Below are 18,982 nucleotides of genomic sequence, written 5' to 3'. Positions count from 1 at the left end.
AAACAAGCTTCATCAAGCAACATCTCGCCTCTGATATCATTTGCCAGCTCCTACACATACTGAGTGGAACACATAAATTTGCCAATATGACTCAAAGACTTTATATGAATCCATCACCTCAGGTAAGTGTGGGAGGACTTTTTTGACATTGGCAAGGAAACCCTTTGTCTCTCTATATCTATCGAACTGCTTATGCATTTTACTAGAAACTCTCCTCCAATCTCCCCTTTTTCATTAGGTACAACATCACATTTGACATCACTTTATGCAGATGACACATTAGTTTACATGGCAGACGTTCAACAAACTTTCCCCTATGTCTTAAAAACACTGGATCAATTTGGATATCTTTCAGGATGCAAAATTAATCTGTCAAAATCAACACTGATGCTGATTAATTCAGACAAAAATAAGAAAATATTTATAGATAAAGACATTTGCCAGAATAAGTCAAAGTCCGTATATTGGTCATCAAAATGAACCACACATTAATTTTATCAGCTAAATGATACCACTTGCACCTCCAGAAGGATACTGGCAAAAACTGGACTCCTTACTATAAATGCTATATTTGGAACAGTAACAAAGAGTCTTTGCTATTGGATGGAGGAGGATACAGTTTCTTCATGGAAAAATATAGAAAAGAGTTTACAGCACCAATAAAGTTAAAGGATTTACTCATTATAGGTTTGTCTACTAAATAGGGATAGGGATGAGGGCTGAGGGGAGGCTGGGTTACAAATAGTGGGGTAAAAATTGTGATATAAAAAGAAAGAAAATGATACAGTTTAAAGATTCCAAAATCTCTGTAGTCAGCAACATAGAGCTATAATGAGTAAGTGTAATGCATGTTCTCTGTGTTATTCAATGCATGGGGTGATAGGAATATATAACTGTGTATCATCACGGTTAGTATTGGTTAAGTACATGAGCAAAAATTAGGTATATCAGTAAATTAGGTTAAAGAGGAACAATAGGTTAGCCATAGATCATTTCATGTGGACCATCAAGTTCTGTAGACCTAATTTTTGGAATGCCCTCTGCAATACTGTTAATGCACTGACAAGCATGCACGGATACTGCACTGCTCACATGAATAACACTGCAACATTACACAAATCAACTCACACACATTCAGGCACGTACACATACATGCTAGCACACACACACACACACACACACACACACACACATTTGTTATTAGAAACACACTGTCTGCCAACTATTACCTTCAAACTTAAAAAAAAAAAAAAGTACACAGACGTAAACCACTATTCCCACTGCTGCCCTATAATCCCCAGAGTGAGTGCAGTGCAGCACAGCATCAAACATTGCTCTGGTACCACAAAGGTTTCAGCCAAGGCCAAAGCTCAAGTCAGCAATCAAACCAAGAAAGCCTCTCAGTGATGTTCAGGGGAGCCAAAACCTTTCATGAGCTTGAAGTCACACCATTCAGTTTAGCATTTTTGATTAGGTACATTAGTGAATGAAAATGCCAGAATGTTCTAAAAGACATGTTTAATGAAAGAAGCAGGTATTCTGCACAACCGTGTAGAAAATATTACATACACAGCAAAATGGTGGTGAAAGGTGTTGTGCTTGCATGCATATATGCTTTCATGCTCTGCCTTTCGTGATTCACGTTAAAAGGATCACAAACAAAAGATTTACATCAGAAAAGAATGCTTTCTTCAGGACACTGCTGACTGTGGTACATGGCTTTTGTTTTTTCCCCTCATCTTCATTTCTCCTGTGTTTGTTCATCACATTCCCAGCAGACAAAAGTAGACCAAGTTCAAGTTAGCTGTGCTGTCCCAAGTATAAAAGCCAATGAACCTAAAGATCAAGTAACGAAATGAATTTCCCCACAGCAAAATTCAAGCCTGAGATGAGATATTTATGTTGGCTTTATTATTATCAACACAGAATGTTTGACCTGACACTCTCTTTTATACTACAGTATGTCCTGTTCTGCAATGTTGGCTCATACTGGTGCAACTCCAGGCTACACTCAAACATGCCCCCTCTAATTGAATTAGTTTAGCCCCTGGAAAAGTCAAGCTGTGGGAGACTTTATCTTTGAGGAGAGCAAACACACAGAATAGAAAGAAAGAAGAGAGAAACTGAAACTGCTTTGCAGCAAGGAAGCACATGAATTTTCTTTTAGTGGATAATGAGAATTTCTGGCTATGATACTGTGGGTAATCCAATGCACAGAGACGTAATTGCACTGATTGATTAGGCCACACTGAGAGACATGGTCATGCAAGAACAAGCAAGAAGAAAGAGACAAGTGGCTAGATCTGAGTGGAGATAAGGGGAAGCAGAGACCAGGAAAACACATAAAGAAAAAAACTCAAACATAAGGAAAATGGAGGAGTTAATGGTGATTTCTAAAATTCTGTCTACAGAAGTTGTTAAAATGGGGCATGGGGGCTTTGGTTGAAAATATGATGAGGTAATAGTCATCTGTTCTTCATTATGCTGAGGTTTATTCCATGTATCTTCCCATAGGTATTCTACAATCGTTGTGAGAATCAAGATGGTGCTCTCCCAATATCTTTGATTCAGCTGATGTTAAGATACTGTAGCCAGTTATTGGAGATTTGGAGACCAAAGACACCTGAAAAATGTCAGCATTAGTTGTCTGTTTACATTTTCCTGACAGGTGATGCTTTGTGGTCCTAAGAATAATGACAGTCCGCTTTCAGCAGCAAAGGTGGAAGTAGCAATGATATAGGTACACTGCCAGAAAAAAGGAAGGAAGTCAAGGTGGATGACTGAGCGCACAACCACGATCTCTTAGACCAAAGGCTGTGGTTTGTGTCCACAATCAATGCTGATTTTCTTTTGCAAGTCTGTCCAAGTCTAACCAGTCAGTGGTGCCAATGGCAGCCTACTGTAAACATTTTCTTTAACCAGACCCCACACCTTTCTGTTAAAGCTGCCTTATGTGTAGATTTATAGCTTCAGAAGCCCAAACATCCTTTCACTAATAGTCACTTCTTTCCCTCTCGGGTTCCTTGTTTAAATTAAAAGCAACAATTGTTGAACTCTACTGAAGAATTCAGTATCAGTATCAACGTATTTGTGACTGACCAGACTACATGAATTTACAACATTTCCTCATTATGTTAACAGAAAACATAATCCAGTTTCAATTCATTTCCCTACTGTATGTATTTGCTGGTGCAAATTAGACAGGGTTGACCTTGAAGTATAGCATCTGGGTAAACACATTTCCTCTGCAAAGGGCCCCCCACATAACATGACAGCACTTCACCGATCTAATCATTGAGGCCACTGGCAAAGGCCACTACACTCTTTTAAGTATTACAATTACTCATTATACAGCTAGCATCTCAGTGACAGAAAAAACACACAACTCCCATCAAACCAACTTCAGGACAACAGGAAGAAGACAACTGAAGGTCAGATTCCTTGTTAAGTCTTTTTGTTTGTTACTGAGTTTAAAAATGTGATACGACGGTAAAACAAAGTATTTGTAAACAGACTTTAGAGGTAGATGTACACAGATAAAATCATATAATCACGGTTATATGAATTCTTGAACTCTGCATATACTGCATAAGAAAAACAGGGACATCAATATTCAGTACGTTTGGGGAAGAACTGATGACCAGCATCATCTCTAGGTCTCATTTGATGTGGTACAATCATTTGACACATGAGTGTAAGTGATGGATTCTATCCAGTGATAGACATGACATCTGCCAGCCATCCAGAATTCAAAAACTTTCATCTGTAGCTAAATAGATAAGATATGTAACTGGTCTGATATGCAACTCACACTACAAAGGACTTTATTCCAGTCGCAGACAAGGTGTCACGTGATAAGATTTCATCATTGGAGCTTCTTTGTGCATCCATCCAGACATTCTTCTCAAGACCCTTGTAGGAATAGTGGTTTTATCTTGGCTCACGCTCAAAGTCACGCACAAGGCACTGTAATATACTTTTCAAAGGTGTTTTGATAGCACCAGGTGATTACACATGGAAGCATGTGTGAATGTATGTGCCTGCCTCTGAGAGCAAGAAGAGTGTTAGTGTGTGCCTGTGCTCATCTGTGTGTGTTCCTGCCATGACTGATGTGTGTACGAGGCTTATGTGTGAGCATGCATATGGATGTGTTTCCGTTCTGTAGCTGCTTGTTGTTCTTGGCTGAGCAATCACCGATGAGAAAAGCAGATACATTTAAGAAAGTTGAGGAAAAATCTTAGATTGAGCCTGCAAGAACAACAAACAAACTGCAATGCACTTTCTCAGTGTGGCAGCTGACATGCATTTGAGGTTTCACTGCTATTAATTTTACACTTATGGTATGTCTAACAAACTAAGGCCACGTGTTTAGACCTGTGAGAGGTACTTTAAAAGAACAATTCAATGTCAAATGTATACATATAAAGAAGGCCTCTATGTTACATTTATACATACACTACTGGTAAAAAGTTTTAGAACACCTAAATTTTTCCCGCTGTTATAAATTCACACAATTCAATGCAAATTTCAGTGTTTCTGAAATTAAAAAATAGAACAAATAAACAATTGGAGATTTCAAAAAGAAGGAATTGTGGAATCTTCTTGTTGAACATGTTATATCCTGACCAACCAGCCCGTCTTCCTTTTTTTTTTACTTGCCTTTTTTTCACCATTCTGATAGCAATATACAGTACTACTTCTTCCAGTGCAATATAGCCTCAGAGGCTGTAGTATAAAAATTTGTTCCGACACTGCCTTTGTACAGACAGAAGGTTTGTGAGCGATCAACAGAAGCTCGGGCACCTGTAGGAATTGTTCACACTAATGTTTCAAGGCCTGGGTTACTTCTATTGCTGCAGGAAAGCTGTAAGTTAGCCAATTTTTTAACCACTAAATAAGGACTGTTTACTGCTTAGATTTCAATAAAAGCTGGGAAAATGCTGATGTTCTAAAACTAAAAGGACACAAGACTCATTTGTAATGTCCAACATCCCAAACAGGTGTGATACCAAAATCTCCTCACAATATTTAAAAAATTTTTTTGTGACACTAAAAATCAGTCTACTATCGTATTTAGAATTAATACAGTATATTAGACATTGCCAGTGAACAAAAATTCTCTCAGAATAGGTTTTACCTATGTACATGAATAAGAAAATCTTGTATCTTGTTTCTAAGAGGAGACATGAGATTGACCGTGCAGCAAGCAGAAGCAAACTTGTCAGCAGAGTAGCTAAGGGGATGGATGGAGGATATAATGGGGAAGAGTTGTGCAGAACCAGGGCAGAGTCCAATTACAGAGAGGGTGTGGGGTAGTATTGTTGCTGGGGGAGCTGCCCTCTCTCTCTTTTGGCTGGGAGGTCTCTTCACATCAGCCCTGAGAAAGGCTTTGACTGAATGACAGCTCTGAAAACCACATCAGGAAGAGGATTAGGCCATGGGCTAGGGTGCCTCAGAGGGATGGGGTCAAACTTACCCAACCCTCCTACCCTTTCTCTTCATACTTTCTTGACCCCCTAACGTTCTCCTCCTCACCTATTGCCCCCCCCCCCCGAGCCTAGCAATGCGTTACCCCCCAACTGGTCCAACCTTCCACCCCTGTGTCTCCTCTTCACTCCACCCTTCTTACTCAGAACCATAATTTACTCTGTCACCCTGACCTCCAAGCCTTTAGCCATTCCAAACAAACCACCACCCATGGATGGAGCCAAAGGAGCCAAGACGTCAACCGTTCCTCTTGCTCAGGTTGCCCCTGCTCAGGTGAAGGCTGAGCAGCTGAGCAATCAACATCTCCATCGCTCTATGCAGCTCCATGGAAACATGCTGCAAGAAGAAGAATCTTACTGTGTGGTCAAGAAGCAGCAGCTGGACCCAAACATCTGGGTGAACTTTGCTCTTTATACCACCATGTCAAAGCATTATCGAAGCATTATCTTAGAGAATGTAGTACCTCATCAAACTCACAACACTGAATATAACATTACTGGCTCTGGTATGGACAAAATGACTACTCAATTAATCAAGAAAATAACAGGCAGATTAATCAATAATTGTTATTTGCAACTCGGTCTGAGTGTTGCTATGGTATGCTAACAAAGCCCAGAACATAGGAATACACTCAAATGCTTTCTAAAGATATGTAAACTAACAATCCCGCATCAGTATCGTAAACTTGATATAAGTCCAAGCATTGAGCAACAACCAAGAGTAACACAAAGGACAGTACATAAAGTGCACACTGTCCCATTAGTGAGTTTTCTCTTGGTTGTTTGATTTCATCTTCTCCTTGGTTTCTTTAAGAATTCATATTTTTATGTTTTGTTTCAAACTCTCTAGTAAATGCTTTATGTACGAAAAAAAACTTCCATATATGTTTATTGCTGTACACTTATTCTTCATTTGAACGAATTAAAGAGTTTGATGGCTGGAACACACATACCTGCTACAAAACCTCTCTGACCATTTAACAGAGACAAGATCCCATATGCTCTCCCAACAGAAAATAGTCACCCACTGCCACTGACCACTACCACTGGAATGCAACCACAGCTAGTGAAATATACCACAGCAGTAAAAATACCTACAGTACATCAGTAATCACTGAAGTGTGCCAAAACCCCCAAATAAATACATCCCCACTGCAGACAGCTTTCCACAGACACTGCCATTCAATCAAGAAGTTGTGTACAGACACCTCATGGAACTTAGGTAACATCACTCCATCCTGCATAACATGCATACTCACCCTTTCGCCTCTTATCAAGCATTTTCCTTCTCATGTGAACCACGCTGACAGCACGATAGTGAGATGGCATAACAGGCAGCAGTGCCATGTATAGCACAATCTTCATCGAGTCAGCACATTCCATGGAAGCAAAGCACTAAACTCTCACCACATTGTGCCGATAATACCTTCAACAAGCCATCTGTTTGCCCTTGCTTCATGGAACATGGGAAAAAACAAATGTGGGCAACGATTGACCTGTGACTTAGGAAACAAATGTTGGGCAGCAGATTTGAAACTGGAGAAGCAGTGGCGGCTTGCTAGTGCTCCTGGGGGTATTGAAAAGGATATCTGGTATTACAAGAACATATTTTTGTGGATGGTTTCCACAGATAAATAAACACCTTCTTACTGGCGTGTCTAAAAACCCCTAATTACATCACACTAAAGCAGGGAGCTAAATGGTGACCGCTCAGCAATTCTCGACTTCTAAAAGAAAATACTTTGGGTAAAAACAATTGTTTCCAGCCAAAGCATGTGCAGTGTTTTGTATGGTTTCCTTTCTCTGCTAGGAAGAAATGTTGGTCTTTCTTAAGCCCTGACAAAGACCAAACTTTTATGTTAGTTATTTCTAAACTCAGGAATGTCAAGAAGAGAGTTTTGTGAATATTGCTGACTCAGTCAGTGTGTGATGACTGACATTCACCTACCAGATCACTCACCTGTCTGTATATCGGCGGGTAGGTTCATTTAGCATCAGACCGTGTGGTGCATGGGTGAAGGGTGGATGGCGCAGCAGGCGGTAGCGTAGTGGTTGGCAATGACTACAAAGTGCGCAGTCTGGCTTGGATGCCAAGAGGGTGGCATCAATCTCTAGGTGTTGCTCCATAGTGAAAAACTGTACCCCGTAGACCTCTTCCTCTATGTCCAACTTCAGAGTCAGTGGGGTGTCACAGAAAACATTACTGGGGCCCAATGAAATGTTGTTCCCACTGACTGTCAGCAGCAAGATGTTGTGGATGGCTGGCAGTGCTGTTTCCTCAGGGCTGAAGAAGGTGACCCACACAGTAAGAGAGTCTGGAACAAGCGGGTAAGCGAACTCCAGCTGAAGCATGCAGCCCTGGAGAGGGCACTCCGACAGGCCAACATGGCTTTGCTCGGTCCCTGCACTGGGGCTCCAGGTGCGCACACTTGCCTCACAAGCCTGCTCCACATCTGGAGGGCCTGTGGGGTAAAAATTACATGAGGAGACACAGTGTCACACACACTCATCATATGAACAACACAGACTTCAAATAATTTACAATTACAACAACATGACACTAAATACAAATCAGACACAAAAAGCAAAATACAGTTGGCCATTTCCTACACAAACATTATGAATGATTGTTAAACTACATTTAAGTATAAAGACGAATACAAGTGATACAGAAAAGTTCTCTGAACAGGTAAGATAAACTAAATCATAATGATAAAAGTGTTTTTATGACGGCTGACAGAAAGAATTTGCATCAGTGATCTCTTTCGTGTATCTACACTTCTTGCAGCATCAAGGTAGAGGTGAAACTGAGAGTTCATTGTGAGTCCATCTGCAGAGGAAAGGCAGAGCTGAGGTGTGTACCTTCTGAGAGGGGCCCTGTGCAGGGTTCTCACTTCAGCACAGTCATTACAACCTCTAACAGTCACACTCCAGCCATATTTGGAGTCCACACACAGCTAACTCGCATTATCCCAAGTGACGTACACTAACATTCATCAAGCACTTTTAGAAGCCAGCAAGCGGCAGACACTATGTTCTCCCTCGATTTCCTTTTGTGCATTTCCAAGCTGGCAACCAACGAAGCCATTTGCTAACCTCATTTCTGGGCACCATGCAAAATTCCAGTGTTTAATCAAGTGAGGACTGAATACGGTTTCCAAGCCACATTATCTCAACACATTTATTATTGTACTGTAAGTGTGTGTGTGTGGCCAGAGTGAAGGTGAATTAAAGAAAAAGGGGGAAAAAGGCAGAGAGAAAGAGAAAGAGAGAGAGGGAGAAAGAGAGGGGAGGCTGAGAGAGAATGAACCAAGATACTCCAAGAGCTTGGCTTTTTGCTCGGCTCATGTAGTCCTGGCTTTATGGGTACGTTTTCATTGAGTCTGCAAGGAAAGCAGCTGTAGCCACTGAAAATATTTTGTAATGTCAGCTGTTATGATGGGCCCTACTCCTGCTCTGGCACTGTTGCTAATATGGTTGGAGATTTAAGAGGAGACAGAATAGGGGTGTCATCCAATGTGTAACCTAAGGTAATGTAAACTTATTTGAAACATGCAAAGATTTCTGTTTGACAATATAATTTGTGAAAGCAAAGGGTTTGAAATCCAATATCAAAACCACTACGATTACAATTTATATGCAATTATCTGGTTGTACAGAGTAGCAGCAGCTACCTGCAACAGGTAATCAAGATTCACTGTGAAAAGATGGATACCATATTTCATACCAGTGTCTTAGTCCTCCAAACTTCACAGCAGAACACACTTCCAAAAATTTATACCAGCTACTTACTACTGCATAAACAATGCAGTTCTTAAGTGTTTGACCTATAATTCCCTTTAAGCGTGGAGAGAGGGCCTCAAGGTGACTGAACCCTCCAGACCTGAGCTTTGAATATGGGCTGGATCCCATCCGGGTATTAGTCTGTTGACAAAAACGCCCATTCTGGAAAAAATGAGTGAAATACAGTAAGCATAACTGCAATGTAATTGGTGCTAGGTTCAACATGAGCCATTGTGTCTGTGCTCTCAAAGCTTTTGGTAGAGGTCTGGACAATAGAGATTGACATGGACAAGGTTACATCTCATTGGAATTTGGGGGATGAACATCAGTATCCTTCATGGAAAAGTAGCTCACTGCTGCTTCCAGAGGAAAATTATTACAACTGAACCGTGGAAAATCAGGCTGGCCGGTAGGCCTCCATGTCCCCTGACTGTTATGCATTAAAGACAGAGATGGAAAAAAAATGATTTGATTACAAATCAAGATTTTTCTCATTTTACAATTTTTATATTCTGATAATGACCTCAGAATGGATGGTAATAGTTGTGTATAGCAAGTCTTATTGGGCCAGAGAGCATCACATGACCTACAGTTTCAACTGTGGCCAAACTGGTGCATCAGCCAGCACTGTTCCTGGTGGCTTGAGATGTGGTGGAAGATATTTATTTCTGAGCTTACACAGTGTAAGTATACAGTAAGAATTGAGTTCCACTTTTTTATGAGGCAACCCTGAATTTCTTGCTGGAACCTTTTTATAACGGCACCTTGCTGCATCCCTCAAATTAATAAGGGGGATGTATTATTCAAAATTATTTTAAAATTAACATCTACTACTGATGGAATTGTTATTATTGGAATTCCATATTCAGCAACTGTGCTAGCCAATGACACTTAATCTTTTTCATGCACAGGTAAAGCGATAATACTGATCCGTTCCAGTTCCAAAGGTGAGATGATCGATGTTTGACACAGCTTACGGAAATCAGCTAAAAAATGACTAGTTGCCAAAATATAACCCCAGGATAGATGCTGATGTCTGCCCACTATCCAGTCATAATCCTTCTGCTCTGGAGAATCGTACTGATCCTCAAAAAGTCCAGAGAGGCGGATGAATAAACAGACAGGGATATGTCCGGGCATGCACGCTTTATGCTTTCTAAGAAGTGTCTGGCTCTGGCTCTCACTATCGATGACTCACTGTCAAACACTGTTACACACTTCCTCACTCAGAAGGCAGACATCAACCCCCTCCAGCCCTTTTGCCCTGACACACACACAAACAGAGAGACACATCACAGACACACTTTATGAAGGCAACAGACACTCTGTGGCTTGGGAATCAATGTCACATCACATTGCATTTAGGGTATTTCAGAGGTTAATCTGTCATAGCTGTTGGCAGCAAGTGTTTTTTTTTTTTTTTTTTTATGTATGGAGCAAATGACACAGGTGCTACTTTTGGGTACACATCCCTACAAATTTTTTTGACTGAAGGAGCTAACATATGGTGACAAACTGATGAATGGAGCCAAGGAAAATCATTGAGTAGGAAGGTAATGACCAGCAGTGGATGACAGCAAACTAGATGACATTTATTTAAATAAAACCAATTCTTTTGCTTTTAATAACAAGTTTACCAGATGACACCAACTATTTAGAATGATTTGTCAACAGTATTTCATCTAGTGTGCAATGTTAGCCACTAGCAAGGGTAGAACTAAACAGATTTTTGAAGGGGGTTTGGTGCCTGTTTCTCTGTATGGGGCCTGACACTATATTTATTTCAAAGAGGACTCTAATACTATCTTGGACCCATGCATACAGACAGACACACACAGACACATGTTTGCTGTTAAAACTTATTGGGCAAATCCATACATATTTACACACATGCAAACATTTTGTGCATTCCATATATTGTGCCCCTCCATGTGCACTTACAAAATAACAGGAATGTGTATTCACATAGAGCTACACACACACACACACACATACACAGTCCCAAACACATCTGATAGCAAACATACACATCCTGGACCTTTCACTTCCATTCACGCACACTGCTGTTTTCAATCAACTCAGGATCCTCCCTTGTGAATGTCACTAACCACATGCAGTTCTCTTAACTATCTTGGGTGGTTTCCACCCCACCCAACCTTTCTTACCCCCTTCCTGAATCCATATCCATGTGTGTTTTTTTTCATTCTTGCTTTTTTTTTTCCTGCCATATTTCTCCAGGGCATAGCGTAGTAAAGATTTATGAGAGGTGCTCTGGCTCTCTCTGACCACGCCAGTGTTTCCCAGACAAGTGGTGTGAGGACACAGACCACAAGTCCTTCAGTAACAGGTGCCGTGCATATGCATGGATGCTGATGAAAGCATGTAGACACACATGCACAGTCACACAAATGTTAACATGCTTATCTTCCAGTATAACTGTTATGCCAATAGATAATTTGCCAATACTTAAGTTTTCAGTATCTTTGAGTCAGTAGTTTGCCAGAATGTCTATTGGAAATTAGTAACTGCTGGACACAAATGCACCATCACAGCAGGAAACGGCAGCTGTGGTATCCAGTGAGAAGCTGGCCCAAGCAGAGTTAACAGGGAACGGGGAGCTGCCACAAACAGGGACCCCTTCCAAGAGGGAAAATAGAGTACAGTTTACACACACAGCATGTTAGACAAGCCCAGACTTGCCTCTGGTCCACACACTATAGCCAGTGTGAGGGCAAGGTTGAGTGACTTTAGAATCTATAGAGCACGCACACACACAGACACACACACACACACACACACAAACTGAGACAAAGCCAGAGACAGAGACACAAATTCAATTGTTGGCATAATGTTATTTCATTATTATTATTATTAATGGTGTTGAGTCATAGTTTGATTATTATTATGGCGGTTTGTGTTTAGCGTCATAGTAATAGCCAAAACAGATGAACTTCAGATGAATGGATCTGGATGTTTATCCACTTATCACATTCAACAGCCAAACGATGGTTGTTTCATCAAAAGTACACTATTTCTAAGTTTGTTTGTAAGGTGACCCGTCCCTACTAGAAATATACATCCTAAATTGCCAGAGATGTTATTTAGCAGTTCCAGCATAACTAATGAGCCCCATGATAAACACAGGGATTTGTGGAAGGAAGCAACAATAAGGAAATGAGTAGACAACACCATAAACCACAGTACATGTCAGATTTGTTCTTGGTATTAGAAACATATGTATGGGTATGTACAGTATACAGACAACTGCTAACACCACCTGTGTGTCTGTGTGTGTGTGTGAGTTTGTTTTTCACTTGTTCCAGATGGTATTTGCTTACATTTGACTTGATCAGAACTAATGATTTTACCTTTTTGCTTTATTGTTATGTGATCATCGTGACTAATAGCACTTGAAGCATTAATAGTATTATTCATTGGTTTACTTCGTTAACAGAGGTATTTATTGTGGAGAGGTAAAATTTGATCTCATCTATGGAGGAAGGTGGCTTAGGAGTGTAAGGGCCAAAACAGTGAAAGCCCTGTCAGCTTTTTAGATTATCCACATCTCAGGTATGGCAAGCTGAAGGCTGATTATGCACAGTCTTATTAGTAATTAAAATCTGTGCTAAAGGTTTACTGGAAGCCAGTGAATGGCTACATAAATTGAATAAAATGCACTGACATATGGCACCAGTGATTCTATTTAGTTTAGTCTGACCACTGAAGCATGTAAAAGATGCATCTAAAATGCATTAATTATCTTAAAAGTAATAAACTATGTAACTTAGTACTGGTACCCTGCTTACATGGGGCTTTGTCCCACTCTTCAATGTCACTGCAATTAGGAAGGTATTCCAAAGATAAATTTGTCAGTTTCATGTAGTTTGATGTGTAGATGTATAGTCCTAATTTCCAGAAAAAAATGCCCTTGATTCAGGTCACTTTAGTGCTTTACACATCTACATACTTTCTTTTTAATAAGTGGGACTTTATTATGAAGTATATATTATGGGAGAACAACAGCATGCACACATAGCTGCACATAGTCACATGCAGAATATCCAGAGTATGCTTAAAGCTGCCATTGCCAGAACCACAGAGTGATCAGAGGTGCACAGATGGGAACAACTATTTTTATAGCTTAAATACCTCATCCCTAATGCCTGTCCCTGTATAGTTCTAATGTTCTAATATGGATTCACTAACAGGGAAAGAATAGAAAAAAAAAGAGAAAAAAATGCTTTTTTCCAAAATCCTGCTAATTTCAGCATTCATTGCTCTCAAATCCCCCTAAAATTATTTTTTTAAAAATGGGGAATTATAGCTAAGACATGATCTTTAACCTTAGTTTTGGGCCTGAGCCCTCGTATGGGAATTGTGGTACCATACAGCATCATCCACTGGGAAGTGACCTCCATGATCCTTCCATGTTGTCCCACGGCCCAAGTGTCATGAATCCAGTGAGTCATTTGCATGTTTTGGGGTTGAGTCAGTCACCCAAATTTTTGTACGTTGAAGTATTGACTCAGAATATCAACAAAAGGCAAACCTCAAATCATGTTATTGTATAGTAACCTTTAGATGAAAGGTGGATGTGGCTTAGCTTTTATATTAAATTTACTTTTAGGAGAAACAGCATTTTGCAATCAAGCTGACTTAAGACTGACATTCAGTGAAGAATAGAAAAGGAAACAATATTTACAGTTTTATTATATTAAGGATCAGTGAGAGTGCATTTGAGCCACTGTATGTTCCAAAGAACTGTCCAACTTGTAAACCATCTACCCACTTACAGTGACACTGTCCAGTGAAACCTAAGAGTCTGTAAGTATACTGTAGTATTGTACTGTACCTTCAGCTTCTCGTGGGGACCAGTGTCCAGAAGGGGCACACGGTCGTGGGGAAGAGGAGTTGGAGGCATACTGCAGTAGAATTCTCCCCTCAGTGCATTTATCACACACTGATCCCACTTCTCTAGGAAACCAACACACAAGCACAGCAACCAACTTAGATACGGGCCAAATACACATTATTTATACATTATGTGATGCAGATGCAGTAAAGACAGTAATTATAATTATGTGACAAATGAGGAGTGTTTAACCAAGTTTTTAGATGATGCTTCCCCTTTCACTTTAAGGTTTTAGTCCATTAACAAAATCTTAAATTGCACTCTCATGATATTAACTCACACAATGATCCATGTCATCAATCTCTATCAACTTTATCTATGACCACACACACCAGCATCTGTGTGGTAATCCATCTAGCTCATTTCACCTGTCGTAAAAGTGTCCAGAAATTGGTGGAAACCATTCCAGGGTGATGGAATTATGATGCTGCTCAACCACTTGGGGTGCCATTGGCACTGGAGGAGGTTTAGAGAAGGGTTGCCAGGTTTGGTAGATGAGGTCCAGGTAGCAGTGCATTCTAGCCACCTGGTTCAGTGTGAAGGAATCTGTACAGGCATCATCTGCAGGTGAAAGAGGTTGCTGGTCAGTGTGGGGATTGAGGATTGTATTTTGCTTTGATATGTGACAGGAAAAGGAAGTTGGTATTAAATCATTTGACATGTCCATTCACATTACAAAAATAAAATATCCATTTAGAAGTAACTTTTTGTTTCATTTAGCTCTGACATCAAAAAAGTAAAACTTTTGTACAAAAGGATTGACATGAGGATGTGCCCCCATGAGGATGTGCCCCCTGCTGTGTTTTTCACATGAAAGGTCTCTGCTAAATTCCACACCTGTCTCAGTATGCGCACAGACCCAACAAATTCCTCTACAGTGATCTCTATATGTCAGTTTTTGCATGCGAAAGATATAACTGTAACAATTTTGCCCAGGTAAATAGCAAAATGCTTGCGAGGCCCCTTCTCACCTGCATAACTCATGTAGTTGTTAAACGGCGTGTGTGTGAAATGCCGACAGCCACAGGTTTCGTTGCCCGGTTCGGGATCATGGCAGCCTTTGTATTTGGGAGTGGGGTTGGTGTCCGCACACAGATCACCTGTCTCCATTGAGGGCTCTGTCTCCAAACATGCGTCATTACATGAGTCGATTTCTGATATACCTCGAAACACGTGGTAAAGCCCAAGACTGTGGCCGATCTCATGCACCATTGTGTCAGTGTGACCAAATGTACCGTAGAAGGAAGGATTCAGAACAATACCACCTGAGAAAATACAGAGGGAGAAGACACAAACACACAAAGATGCAATGTAAACACTAAAGTGAGTGTTCACACAACACTAATGTCTGTAACTGAAGTGTAAAGTAATGGAATGTGGAACTGGAGTAAGATTCAGACAATGCATTATTCATGGGCCTCCTCAGCTTCATTATCACCTTCTTCCCTGTTAGAGCTGCGATGAAGACAGAAACTGCTTGGGGCTTGAACTGTAATTACTCAAAATCAACAATCTGAGCTGCCAAAGAAAGGATGTGTGCATGTGCTTAAGAATGTTCATGTGAGTCTGCATGCATGCATGTATGCGTGTGCTTTTATTTGTCTTCTACCCAAATGTGTGAGAGCCTCTTTGTCCCAGGGCCAAGTGGCAACCCCCGCCAGATCTTCATCAGAAGAATTGGCAAAGAAGACATTCAGGTGAGTTGAGCCATCCAAATTCAGAATCTCTTTCAGCTCTTTCACATCCAAATAGGCTCTGGAAAATAAAAAACAAGAGAAAAAGAGCATTTCACATTAAGATAATAGCTCTACAATTAGGATAGTCTCTTTTGTAGTGAATGCACATTTCACCAAGGCAAAATTTTACAAATAACAACAGTGTCCCAAGCCAAAAAAGAGCTTATGCAGTGTTATTGTTCAGGAAAACAGAGCTCAGAATTGGGTCCCTCTTGAATTTCTTTAAAGTGTATTGGCAATTGCAATGGCCCTTAAACCAACAAAATGAGGAGGAATAATTCACCCTGTGAAGCTGAAACTATTTGGAATTTTTACCAATAGGCCCAAATAAATAGAGACTTTTAATATAACTTCTCTCTTTATTCTGTCTAAGAGTGCCTGAAGAATGTTTTCCTTTTGTAGACTAGAATTAAAGTTGACTTTACAGCAAGTCATCTTGTAGCCTGAAAATCACAACAACACTTGTTCATTTGGACGTGACCAACAGATTTTTGATTATACTGTGTCTAGAAGCCCTGGCACAGGCATTGTGCATCTGCAGTGCAGTCATGAATGGTGTAAGAAAAGCTTAAAGAACTTTTTAATAGCTGTGAATAGGGCTGGTATCAATTTTGACCAATTAAATCATTTCTTCTCATTCCATTCAATTTCATTGCAGTCCCTGCTCACTTACATTTGTTCAACAGAAGGGAGATTACAGACCATGCTGTTGATGTTGTTGTCTAGGATGTGCAAGAGGCAAATAAACAGTACAATAACCCAAATATGCAACCATGGGCGTATAGTGCTCTTTGGGCTTTATTCTCGTTTGTGGAGACACTAAAAGCCAAGCCACAATGTTTTTGTGTGCATGATGATGTCGGATGTTTCATGTTGGAAGACAGTGAATCGTGCAATAACCAATACAATAAAACATTTTTTCACATTATTTGGTCTGTTTTTGACAATTCTCTTGAGCGTACTTCTTCATTTCAACATATAATAAAAGATGTCATGACAAACCACATAAGGACCAAACAGGTGCTGGTGGGAATAAATCCACTTGACTTATGAAAGTTAAAATAATCTAGATTTTTTGGATAATTTAATATTGTTGCATACCCAATTTATTTATTTATTTTCTTTTTCATGGTCTTGCAAACTGCACTCTAGTAAAATCCCACTTGTGGAGTGAAATAAACAGTGAATGATTCCTGCTTGGCCGTCTTACACACGTGGGATGTTTGATGTTACATTTTCAAATCTTTCTTCACATGATGGGAGACCAGCACAATCTCCAGACTTTAGTAGGAACTTCTGCAACAGTGTCGGGACAAACCTTTCAAACAGTGTTTCATTTCCATTGTAGAAAGAACACAACAAGAGCTTTTGGCTGCTGAATGAGACAAAAATGTAGATTGAATTTAGAATTTAAGATTCCATGACTCCTTATTAAAAAAATAAGTTGTATGCTTTAATTTCAGAGTACACTGAGAGATTACTTTAAATTTCAGTAAAAACTGGAAAAAAAAAAAGGTGCTCTAAACCCTTTGACCAGTAAAGCCGTGAAATAAAGATACTGTTTGTTTGTTTTTTTTATATATATCTATAGCACAAAATGTCTTTTAACATTTTTTTTCTGATAGCATCTCAGATCCATCTGCCTGGTTGAAGTCAGCCTGATATTTCAGCTAATTGTTCAGGTATTCTGATGTCTCCCTATCCGTGACACAATGTTTTGTCTCAGCTCTGGGAACACTAACGGCAGCACTAATGACTGCAATCATTCAACACAATGAGATATCTTTCCAGCAGTGAAACTGTCATTCATTTTATGAACACATCAAACAAGTTTTCTCTATGAGCCTGGCTGGTGGTCCTGGCAAACAGCATTAACAAGCTCAGTCATCTCTTGGAAGAGTCAATAATCTGTTGCATATGCTGAAGTGATAGTTTATTCTTTTCCTTTGGCTTTCAAAACCTTTGGAAATGGATACACAATGGATACAGAAACAGGAGTTTATCAGAAACAAAACATGACATTGGCCCTACTATCACAAATTACATCCTCTTTGGATATTTTGACCTAGTTTGTGTGACCCACTTGCTCGCTTTATATTTTGTACTCATATTTTGTATGTGCTTGGATCATAAGATTCAGTGCATTAAGTTTTAAGCTTAAGTTCCCTCTCGACAATAGAGTATACTCAGTGACTTCATCATCCTTCTTTGATTAAATGTGCACTAACTGATAAAATAATACACTGTAATCCCTCCCAGGACCAAATAAACCGCATGTTGTTGGCAGTCTTTTATGAATGGTACCCTATGTATTATCATCTACACACTCCTAAGTCAATGGCTAGAATAATGTGCTAACATAAATATGGACCTGGATGAAAGCGATTAGTTTCAAATGAAGTTGGGTGCTCACACCTGAACATAAATGTTGACAAGTAGTGTGATGGAAGAAGGAAGGTGAAGCGTGTGGTAAACATGCAGATAAATTATGGCAATGTAAACATAAGATAAACAGAATTGGTGTTTATGTGCTATTGGTGACAATGCTTTGCCAAGTAATACAGACAGACTGGTCAAATCTGCACGTCATTTCAAAAGCTGGAGTCAATAAAGCAAGGTTTCTGTTTTTTCTGTTCCATATATCACAAACAGAAAAGATCCTGTCTGAAAATAAAGTTTTGGTCAGTTATACTACCAACCTTTAAAGACATAAGTACAATTTCATTGTTTTCAACATTATTTTGTGAAACAAAATGTCATGCTTTGTCTTTTTAAAGCGCACATTTGTCCCACTTAAATGAACTCAAGTAAACATAAGGATAAAAGCAAAATATTTCAAAGACTCTAACCTTTGTGAAGTGCATAATTCTGGAGTGTGCTATTAATATTTACTCTTCCACTCAACAGCTGACTCAAAATTAAACATATTTACACTATGTTTTATATTGTTGTAATGTATAGGCTGGTGTAGAATTCCATTGGGAAAAGGCTCTTGTTTTGATTTGATTTCATTTGTGTACATGCTCCAGAGTTGAGATTATCACTGACAGTACAGCTTAAACATT

General features: G+C 39.7%; 1 protein-coding gene across 1 annotated transcript in view; it reads right to left on the bottom strand.

Moving 5' to 3' along the window:
- Positions 1-18,982, bottom strand: part of pappaa (pregnancy-associated plasma protein A, pappalysin 1a) — an 86,766-nt gene that overhangs the window by 54,910 nt on the left and 12,874 nt on the right. The window contains exons 3-7 of the mRNA XM_041059035.1: positions 15,791-15,936; positions 15,153-15,446; positions 14,550-14,742; positions 14,122-14,243; positions 7,447-7,948 (exon numbers count right to left, since the gene is read on the bottom strand). Coding sequence (XP_040914969.1) covers positions 7,447-7,948; positions 14,122-14,243; positions 14,550-14,742; positions 15,153-15,446; positions 15,791-15,936 — 1,257 coding nt within the window. The remainder of the gene's footprint in view (positions 1-7,446; positions 7,949-14,121; positions 14,244-14,549; positions 14,743-15,152; positions 15,447-15,790; positions 15,937-18,982) is intronic.

Source organism: Toxotes jaculatrix, chromosome 16 (assembly GCF_017976425.1).
Source record: "Toxotes jaculatrix isolate fToxJac2 chromosome 16, fToxJac2.pri, whole genome shotgun sequence".
NCBI lineage: Eukaryota > Metazoa > Chordata > Actinopteri > Toxotidae > Toxotes > Toxotes jaculatrix.
The sequence above is the reverse complement of the archived record's forward strand: the minus strand, read 5'-3'. Positions and strand labels throughout refer to the sequence as shown.